Consider the following 11,245-nt stretch of genomic DNA (forward strand, 5'->3'; position numbering starts at 1 on the left):
TAGTTATTCATTCTTACTATTTATAAGAAACGCACATCTGGATTCTTTAAAAAAGCAAAACCTATACCCTATAAAGATATACAACTATTATGTACCCATAATTTAAAATTAAAATTAAAAAAAGCAAAACTTCCGCGCTTCTGCTTTTGTCTGTAAAATAAACTTCTCATTTCAAAGTTATATATGTTGGCATCCAGCACATGTTACCGGAAGGGTTTTATGAGGAGTGTTAAGAGTTTATTGTTGGGGCCAGGCGTGGTGGCTCATGCCTGTAATCCTAGCACTCTGGGAGGCCAAAGCAAGAGGATTGCTTGCACTCAGGAGTTCGAGACCAGCCTCAGCAAGAGTGAGACCCCATTTCTACAAAATAAAAAATGGAAAAATTAGCCTAGCGTGGTGGCACAGACCTGCAGTCCCAGCTACTCAGTAGGCTGAGGCAGGAGGATCACTTGAGCCCAGGAGTTTGAGGTTATAGTGAGCTATGAAGATGCCACTGCACCCTACCCAGGGTGACAGAGCAAGACTCTCTCCCCAACACCCCAACCCCTGGCAAAAAAAAAAAAAAAGAGTTTATTGTTAAGTCTGGACTCTGCAGTAAAGACTCCAAGAACCATTATCTTTAGCCCAGATATTGCATGAGCTTCTGGGCTTCCACTCCTGCCACCTCATGGCCAACTCTCCATACAGAGATGTCCCTTAAGAGCAAAATCAGATCCTGTAACTCCCCTGGTCAAAAATCTCCAACAGGTTTCCATCAAGTTTTGAATAAAATCCATGCCCTTATATGGCACCCTATATACTCTCTGGCCCTGGCTCCCTCTCTAACCTCAACTGTTGTTGCTCCCAGGCTTGTTGCACTCTAGCCACACTGGATGCTGTACTGGTCAGCAAGCAGGTTTCCATCTCGGGGCCTCCACACTTGCTCTGCCTCGTACATTCTTCCTCTAGATTTGCATGTGGCTCTCTCACTTCCTTCATGTGTCTGCTCAAATATTCTCTCCTACAGAGGTTTGCCCTGACCACCATAGCTAAAACAGCAGCCCCTCCTAGATCCTGCACAAGTAACAGTAAGGCCCTAAAAGGACTTGCTAGAATGTGTGCTGAAGGAAAAAGAGAACACCTTTCCTATCACATCTACTCTACAAGCAAGTTGCTTTAGCTTTCAACTTGGTACTTCTTAAATGTTGTCCCCTTTCCCAATTGGAGGAAAAGGGCTCAAATCATTCACAGAAACAAACTACAATGTTAAAAGTTAAAAGGAGGCCGGGTCGGGCATGGTGGCTCACGCCTGTAATCCTCTGGGAGGCCAAGGTGGGTGGATCGTTTGAGCTCAGGAGTTCGAGACCAGCCTGAGCAAGAGCAAGGCCCCATCTCTACTGAAAAAATAGAAAGAAATTAGCTGGACACCTGAAAATGTATATAGAAAAAATTAGCCGGGCATGGTGTCACATGCCTGTAGTCCCAGCTACTTGGGAGTCTGAGACAGGAGGATTGCTTGAGCCCAGGAGTTTGAGGTTGCTGTGAGCTAGGCTGATGCCACAGCACTCTAGCCTGGGCAACAGAGTGAGACTCTGTCTCAAAAAAAAAAAAAAGTTTAAAGGAAATTTAACTTATTTGAATATAAACAAGCTACTTTTGTAGATAATGTTTCTCCATTTTTTTCAGTTTATTTTATAGATCAGCCTTATTTGCTCATTTAAAAACCTACAGCAATATAAAAAATTAAACCTGCATCTGAGCAAGCTTCTATATCTACCTACCAATTTACTGGACATATAGGGGGCCACTTGGAATAGATTCAGCAAAATCCTAAATTTGGGAATTCTATAGGACAAATGACCCAGTTTCTTAAACAAAAGGAAAAGAGAGAAAAAGAAAGAGAAAGAGAGAGAGAGAGAGAGAGAGAGAGAGAGAGAGAGGAAGATGGATGGATGGATGGATGGAGGGACAGAGGGGGCAACTTGTAGACTAAGAGACTAATGAAGCACATTAATCAACTTCAATGTATGAACTGCATTTGAATCCCAATTCGAAACTATAAAAAAAATATATTGAGACAAATGGAAAAACTTAAACAATGACTGGATATGTGAGGATATTAAGGAAGTTTATTGCTAATCGGAGGAGGGTATAATAATCTAAGTTTGTTTACAATATTTGGAATAAAATTTTATATATTTTAGCTAAATACTATTTTTCTATCTTGTCAATGCTCTAACATATTTACTATCAGAAAAGAGCTCGAAGTTAAGAATTACACAGGAGAAATAACAGGCTTAGACAATAAACTGAGTTACAAGCCCATGAACGATTTTACATTTACTTTGACCATAAATAAATATAAACCTGTTAGCCATATTAGTAATGGTAAGTCAAATCTGTTGGTAAAGCAGGGGTAAAATGTAGAATCTGTCAAGTCTTTAAGACACTCTCTCACCTTTAACGTATTTTATGCAGAAAGACTGATTCTTAAGTATATTAAGCCACAGCTATTTATAGTGATATTTAATGCATTTCTAATTTGTTTACCTTCCACTTACATAAAATAGATAAGATGTAAACTCTGAACAATGTAACAGTTTCTAAATCTTAAGAAATCTTGATAAGTGAAACTGGGAAGAAAAAAGTAAACTGGAATAAATAAATAAAAATCCACTAAGTTTTACTGAAAAATCACAATATGAATTTCAATATGTCTTATTACAAAGAACACTATGATCATAGTTTTTTTTTTTTTTTGAGACAGAATCTCACTCTGTTGCCTGGGCAAGTGCTGTGGCATCAGCCTAGCTCACAGCACCTCAAACTCCTGGGCTCAAGCAATCCTCCTGCCTCAGCTCAGCCTCCTGAGTAGCTGGGACTACAGGCACACATCACCACGCCCAGCTAATTTTTTCTATGTTTAGTAGAGATGGTGTTTCACTCTTGCTGAGGTGGGTCTCAAACTCCTGAGCTCAAGCTATCCTCCCGCCTCGGCCTCCCAGAGTGTTAGGATTATGGGCGTGAGCCACCACGCTTGGCCATGATCATCTTTTAAAAACAGTAGAAAAGCTAGACCTCAGGAAACAAAATATAACAATTCATTATCACAATCCTTCCAAATTAGCATAAGGATTCTTCAAAGTTCGGACTCTAAATATAAAGAATTCATGTACTTGATGCATATTATTACCAATTAGTTCTTTAATTAGTCTAGCGCTAATCTATCACATTAGTAGGTAGTTCTGTAGATAAAATTTAGATTTAAACATTTTTTAGAACTTTAAGAATTTTTTTTTAGAACTAATCCAACCCGCTACTTTCACAAAAGTGAAAAACGAATTCCAAAGAAACTATTTCAAATCAGAGAGTTCAGATATATTTATAACAGCATTAACTTTCTTAAAAGCATAACCATCCAATTCTAAGATTCCCCTTGATGCTAGGAGACATGATTTTCTCTCAAGTCTGGGTTAAAAAACATATAGAATTGCATGTGTAAGAGAAACAGAATGACAGTTTATTTGTACAAAAGAGATGGAACTATTTAAAGTTATTAATAAGCAAAGATATTATAACCTTGAAATGCCCTTCTTTCATAGTTAATATCCCAATCTATAACATAAATCATTTAATACTATTAAAGTAGTATCATTCTCATTTAAATATTCCTAAACTCTACATGAAACTGCCAATAAACTTAGACATTACAATAAAAGGTATAGACAGCATAGTCAAGAACTGATGTAATGGCTAATTCAAAGTGAATGACTTATGGAGGTATTAGAAACAGGTTTTGATTCATTTATACAAATGAATGGAAAAGATAAAATCCAAAAATGGTATTAAAAAATCAATTATGAAATGGAAAATTCAGACAAGGGAGATTGGGCCATATAGCACAAAGCAACTAAGAACCAACTATAAAGTAAATCAAGAAAAGATTACTTTAAAAATCTTAAGAATTTTTGTCAGCAGACTATGTAAGAACCAACTGTAAACTTATCAAAGAGGTTATAAAAAAAGCTCTAAGATTTCACCAGCTGAGATATAACTGAAGAGACTTTTCTTAATTCATGCCTCTCAGTTTTTACTTAAATTCTTACCTCCTTAAAGCTCTTACCTGAAATTCAGCTGTTTTAGGGTTACTTATGTGGACTGCCTTTGTTGCAGAGATATCCAAACCAAGTTTATCAGCAATATCTTCTTGGGAGCACTAAGAAGTACATACAAAATAGATTGATATGGAAAAGCAATGACTATATTTAATATAGAAAGTATTTAATGCTGTAAGTCAACTTCTGATGGTTTAATAGCAATATATATTCCCTACATAAATCAGTAAGTTAAGAATAAGCTAAGAATAAACATATATCAATTGAAGGCCCACAGTAGAGGCAATTTAACAGGAACAGATCTCTTAAATGTGTTCTAGCTATGATATGGAGCTAAAGTAAATTTTTCACATGGAGATGGTATAACTTGTACTCAGGCCCTTCCTAAGCTAGTCTACCATTTACCTTTCTATTCTAATCTCCTATACATTCTTAGCCATTCCCTATCCCTTACACTTTTCCTTACCTTTACCTGAAATGCTCTCCCAGCCCCACTCGTACCCATTCCCCAAGACCCTACTAAATGACCTCTCTTTCATAAAAGTATCCCTAATGACTCCAGTCAGAAATTCTCTGTCCCTCCTTGGTATTCCCATGGCTTTGTTTTGATTACCATTGTAACCCTCGCTAAATCCACACTGACTTGGGGCAGAATGGTAGGACTGAATTCAAGTAGCCTGAACTCCGCCCAAAGTTCTTTCTACTGTATCATGTAACTTCTGTGCATGTGCTTGATAAAGCTCCTTGTAACAAACTGGTAAGTACCCACCTACCAAAAGGAGAATGCTTGTCACCCTCCAAACCAGCACTGTAGGTGGAAGTTATGAAAATAAAACTCACTATTAGATATATCAAATCTAATAATAAATAACTAATAAGATAATCAAGTACAGTACCTGGCATAAAGAAAGTACTCAAAAAATATTAATGATGATGTTTTACAAATCATTACTAAGGATAGGAAATAATTGCCACATATTAATGCTAAATTTTTGAAAAAGAACTTAAAACTTCAGATGAAAATTGATATACCATGAGATTGTTGTACTGTTTTCCAACATTAGGCAATATTGCTCATTTATTGTCTATAAAATGGTCTTCAAGGACTAGTTGGCTTATATTTCACTTAGGAAAAAAAAGAATGGTATAGAATAACTGAAATGGTAAAAAGAATTAATTTTATGACAATGCCAGTTCTAGCAATTCTTGCCATGTTTTCCTGGGAAAGATCCTGAAGCCACATCCAGGCATTGCAGGAAACAGCTCCCTGATCCACTATGTGCTATGGCTGCCAAGGTGGAGAATGGTGACAAGCACACTGGGGATAGGCATTTTCCCCACAGCATAGAGGAGCCTCATAATAAGATTCAAATATAACATGACCAGTTAATTAGGAAACGCAATTTACATGATGCAGTCCACTCCCAAATGGAACTAGTATGGTTTGTGTAAAAGAAAAAGGCTTCCCAGGCACACAGCAAGTGCAGCTATGTTTCCGAGTGACCTCGTGTTTTATCATGACCATGGATGATGACAGATAGTGATAAGAAGCAATTTAAATTAAGCTGTCCTGAAGCAGCAGTAGCTAGCATGCAGAATGGAATACTTTTTAGATGTTGATATTTATGTGTTTGTTTTAATATGTTAGAAAAAAAATAAGTAAACTAAGCTGATAATTTTCATAGATACTATTTTTATAACAAGGTTAAAGTAGGTAGTTTTAAAAGTGAGCCAATTTAAAAGAAAATACGACAACTGCTGTAAGATATAGCAAAAATCATGATGAAATGTGAATTATACTTGGGAAGTCAAGGACTAGTTTTCGGAAAAAGAATGGCTGTTACTCTGTGTAAAACTGTACGTAGCAATACAGATCATCTTTGCTCAGTGATGTTTAGGTTTGCTTTAAAAGTGTATAATTTCATAAATACCTTTAATGTTAGAATTCCTATACAAAAATTTATTACAAATCTGAAATTCTCTAGAACCTCACTCCTCCCCCACCTAGAGATAAACAATAAATGTGGTAAAGTGACTTTACCACAGACTATTACTAACATCCCTGGCGTGACAGGTAAGTCATAGAGAGGCCTTGGGCTGGAATCCCTGATCCACTGACTGGCTGCAGGAAAGTTGGAGTAGGAAAGTTACTTAAATTAACTACTATAAAAGGAATGGCTACTTCCCAAGGGTATACTGAGAAGAAATGTAATTATGCACATAAAGCCCTTGGCACAGGGTAAACACTCCCTGCAGAGCAGGCACTAGTCAGGACTCAGCCCAAGTGCTCCTACAAAGGTGAGTGGGGCCACAAAGTTAAAGTCAAAATGCACTACTAATATAAAAGGGCAAAAAAATCCCACATGCTGAGGTTTTAACAGCAGTTGTTTCTGGGGAGGAAAATAGGATTAGAAGTGGGAAGGGGAACTGTCATGGTTTACTTTACATGGTTAAAGTCTGAATCCTTTAAAATGAGACTATTCCTATGTCACTTACACATTAAAAAAATAATAATACATTTCTCAGTGTTATTTTTTGTATTTCATTTTACATGAAATCATGGATGCTCACGACTAAATATATATATGTATACATATGAATGACATGGCACTAAAAACAGTGTACGCAGCATGAGACAATGGAAAAGCACAGCTCTAGGAGGTCTAAAGGCCAGGACTCCAGTTCTGGTTCTCTTGCTGTCTATGCAAAATGTTAGGTACTTATCCTCTCTCAGCCTCCAGCTCCTTATTGGTATAGTGCCTGACATACAATAAATCCTCAACAAGTGTGGCTGAATGAATGACTGCTGAATCAGAAAAATGAAACCATTAAACTAGACAAGAAGTAAGGTCCCTTAAATACTCTAAATGATTGAGAATTTCAGGGCTTGGGTTGAGCTGAGGGGGAGAAAAAGAAGTAGCTGTTTTCCCCCACAGATTATTAAGCTGAAACTTACTTGAATACTCAAGAACTACATTGTAGGCACCACAGAAATGCTCAGCAAGAGGAAAAAAAGGAACTACAAATTGCATACACATTTTATTCTTTCAAATGGTCAATCTGGTAGGGGAGGCAGATTTCCTTCTGATTTTGTAATAAAATTCATTTCCTGATTTAGGCCTTTTATGTCAGCTTTTCAACTCAAAGCAAATGTTTGTGAGCGTGTTCAAAGACAAAGAAATAAGTTTAATGTGGAACAGTCCACAAGCCCTTAACCAGGGCGGCATCTAGTGGGCGCAGCCACAACCGAATTAAGACCAAATATTCTAACTTAATAAATTTGGTTATGAAACACATTGTGAACCACTCAACACTCACATGAAACTATAAAATACTCTGCCATCTGTCACTTAAGACATTTTTTTCTAGGCCTTCATGTTCTTCTGTGACTGTAAAGAGAAATCCTTCAACATTTCTTTACCAGAAATGGTGCAATCTCAAGTAACAAAGTTATTCTTGAGAATCTGGAAATTTTAGCAGTCTAGATTTTATAAATTCATATAAGAAATCACAGAATAAATAATTCGGAGGTTCTAAGGAAACAATGAGCAGAGCGGAAAGAGCACATAAGACATACCAGAGCAAAGGTGAGTGCTTCAGTGAAGCCAGCGGCTGCCATGTCATGCCTGAGAAGTTCAGTGAGCTTATTAAGAGGAAACTGAAAAAGAAAGTATTCACTTTATTTCACCTCAATAGAATTTCCTATTTTTTAATCAAAAGAGATTTATATAGAACATGTCTAAAAGGAAACCACCCTTCCACCCTTACTAACGTACTGTTAATGCCACCATTTCCCCACCAGTAGCATACCCCTGGCCCACTGCCTCGTTACCCTACTCCTACACAGATGTACAAAGCCCCCCACTTCCACCACTCCCACACACGACTTCTGCCTTCAGACCCAAGCTGAGAAAATGAATCTCCCAGTAAGAGAGTCAACAAGGGCTCCAAACTCAAAACCTGTCTTTCTTCAAAGAACTAGTCATCACAGGTTTTAAACTTACTCTAATCATCTGGGCATCTGTTTTATATCCTCTCCATAGCAAATGCCTCTCATAGCAGAGCATGTCCAAATACTGCTTAATTCCTATGTTCTGTTTTCCCGAAGACTTCCTGGCATTCAATAATCAGTTTCTAACAATAAGGAGTGTTTATTTAAGGGTGCAATCTTACTTGATTAGCTATGGTGTACGTTTTCGGGAGAGTCATCTGAATGTTGTTATATCCATAAGCAATAGCTGCATCTTCTACAATATCACATGCATGGATAATGTCAGCTCTGGTCGGAGGGATTTCAATCTCAATCTGATTCCCATCACCTATGACTTCTGACTTTAAATACATCCTAGTCAGAAGCTTGGCAAGATTTTCTGGAGTTTCTCTGAAATAGGAATGTACAAATCATACACTTCACTGAATTATTTAAAACATGTATACATTTTGTTTTAAAATATGCTACTTACCTGAAAGAGTAATCTTACTTTTTGAGTTCTATCAGACACCAGATACCCTAACTGATGCTGTATCATTTCTTAACTCACACGGAAGGATATCAAAATCCTCTCCAAGCATTCTCAGGAAAAATGAAATAGTCTTATGTGTACTTTATTCTTGAATTCTCTCCAGCAGTAAATAAATCAATGAAGTTTTCAGACCATACCTGATTCCAACTTTCTTGTTAATCAGATCAGCTCTCACCATCTCCTTTCGGTAAGCTAGTTCCTTAAAGAGAAAGAGTTTGAAAACCTTAAATCATTCTCCATCAGATACAGCTTTAGACTCTTTCTAATTCAACTAGTTGTTGAGTTTTATTACCCTTCCAAGAATTTGTCATTAGAGCCACAGACGAAAAATAAACTTGATGTTTCAAAACATTATTATGGAGGAAAAAAATTTGTTACATTAGATTCATACACGAACATTCTACTTGCTAGGTAATTTGCGCTGCTTAGAAATAATATAAAATGCCAAACATTTTTCCCTTTTAGATGGTCTATTCTCATTCCCTACGGTAAAACACTGCTGCATTATACCATTTCAGAGATGTTTATAAATCCTGGTAAAGACTTTTAGTCTGATCTCATGTAAGCAGGTATATATGACCAAGAAAGAAAAATTCAAGTGTCAAAATGTACTATCCATCATACTAAGTCTAAGAGTGTTATGAAGATACTCCTATTTCCCAGGCGGGGAAATGCAATGATATCCCAAGACCAGGCTATCAATCTGCTCCAGAAGGCAGTAGGGGTGGGAGCATCTCATGAATTGTTACTCACTCTCTTTCAAACAATATGTAACTCTGTCATATCAGGTGAGAACAACATGCATAAAATCCAGGCTTTTCAATACCTTTGGAAACATACCCACGAGTATTTATCACTGACTCACTCTCAAAAGTATAAATGCTACTAGTAAAAAAACCATACATTTAAAAACCTGTTTTGATTCAAGTAAGGGCAACGGGCAGAGCCTTGCTGTTCAAAAGGCAGTCCTCAGAGCAGAAGCACCAGCATCACCTGAGTGCTTGTGAGAAAGGCAGACTTCATGTCTTGATACCTAGCAGCGGTGACACCTCACCTACTGAAGCCCAATCTGCGGGTATCCCCTGGTGATGTGAATGCACAGTGGAGTTCGGCAGGCACTGGACTAGATGCTAATGATTGCAACAGTAAAAACGAACCTCTTCTGAACAGTTGCTATGAGCTAAACAGTTATTATGAGCAGAACAGTACAAGATGCACTTTAAGATAATCTTACTTAACCCTCACAACAGATGTTATTAGTATTCTCATTCTACAGATAAGAAATTTGAGTTTTAGATTAATAACTAGTCCCAGGTCACAACAACGATAAGCTGCTGAACCCAAGTGCTGCTATATTCCCACTGCATAGAAAAATGCTTATCAGATAATAAGCATGCAGTATATATTTAATGAGTGAATGCATGAAGTAACTAATGAACAAATCAATGAATCAATAAGCAAATTGAGACAGCCTAGTTCCAAAGTACATACCATAACCATTAGTCTATCTACCACTTATCCCCTCTAATTCTCTTATTCTAAAACTTTTCTACAAAATAACAAAAGACCAGAAGAAGAACTTTCAAAGTGTTTGGGGAAATATGCTAGTTCATGTGAGAAAGAATCATCCTCCCCAAGAGGATCCTTCCCTTCTGGGAGGACAATCTGAGAAGAGCTGTTCTAATTACATTTAGGATGAAATAAATTAACAAATACCAAAACACCTGTATAGTACCCCTTTTCAGAAAGCACACCATTTCAAATTTGTGAAAGAGCTCTATAATACAAATGATTTTAAGAAGTTACCTACATGAGAAAAGTGATCCAAATTTAAAAATATAATATTTCTCTTCTTCCCAAAAATATATTAATATATTCACTGTTATTAACACTTGACAATTCTCAATGTTAAAAAGAAAAAGAAATTTTCTCAAATCAGACATTATTTTAAAACAGACTAAAAAGCTACATCTGGCTTATTCCAACTGCTACTGTGGTAAACTGTAAAAATGGCCACAGATGTTTCCCCTCTCTGTATCCATGGCCTTGCAACATGACACTGTAGATCCTCCCATCAAGAGATGGCATCTATTTCTCCATCCCTCAAATCTAGCCAAATGACTGGCTTTGGCCAACAGAACCATGCTTGAAAAGCATTTGAGCACTGGGCTTGCTTTCTTGCTGCTGGAAGCCTGCAACCATCACCATGTAAAAAAGCCCAAGCTAGTCTGCTGGATGAGGAGGGACACTTGACCTGTGGACCCCACTGCCAAGAAGTAGACATGTGAGTGGGGCCATCCCGGATCATCCAGCTGCTAGACAATCAGCCAGCTGTCTACACATGTGAGCACACCCCGCAGAGATCAGCTAAGCGGGACCAGACCACGAAAGAGAATTATGAGCTAAATAAACAGTTGTGGTTTTAAGCCACTAAGTCTCAGGGTAGTTTGCTAAATAACAAAAGCTAACTGGTAACAGCTATTAAAATCCAGATCGATTAACAAAAACTGATACTGCCCATATAATTTCAGTTATGCTTTTTACAGTTATACATTTATTTTGAATTATAATTAATACTTGAACAAAATATGATGCTAAACACTAATGTTTTCAGGAATGAGGAGGTTT

At 37.2% G+C, this 11,245-nt stretch overlaps 1 protein-coding gene across 1 annotated transcript in view; it reads right to left on the minus strand.

Annotated features, from left to right (window-relative positions):
• The window catches only part of FARSB (phenylalanyl-tRNA synthetase, beta subunit), a 16,511-nt gene that overhangs the window by 725 nt on the left and 4,541 nt on the right, over window positions 1–11,245 (minus strand). The window contains exons 4-7 of the mRNA XM_012642464.1: window positions 8,755–8,816; window positions 8,268–8,475; window positions 7,672–7,752; window positions 4,103–4,195 (exon numbers count right to left, since the gene is read on the minus strand). Coding sequence (XP_012497918.1) covers window positions 4,103–4,195; window positions 7,672–7,752; window positions 8,268–8,475; window positions 8,755–8,816 — 444 coding nt within the window. The remainder of the gene's footprint in view (window positions 1–4,102; window positions 4,196–7,671; window positions 7,753–8,267; window positions 8,476–8,754; window positions 8,817–11,245) is intronic.

This window comes from Propithecus coquereli, unplaced genomic scaffold, assembly GCF_000956105.1.
Source record: "Propithecus coquereli isolate 6110/MARCELLA unplaced genomic scaffold, Pcoq_1.0 Scaffold18, whole genome shotgun sequence".
Taxonomy (NCBI): Eukaryota; Metazoa; Chordata; class Mammalia; order Primates; family Indriidae; genus Propithecus; species Propithecus coquereli.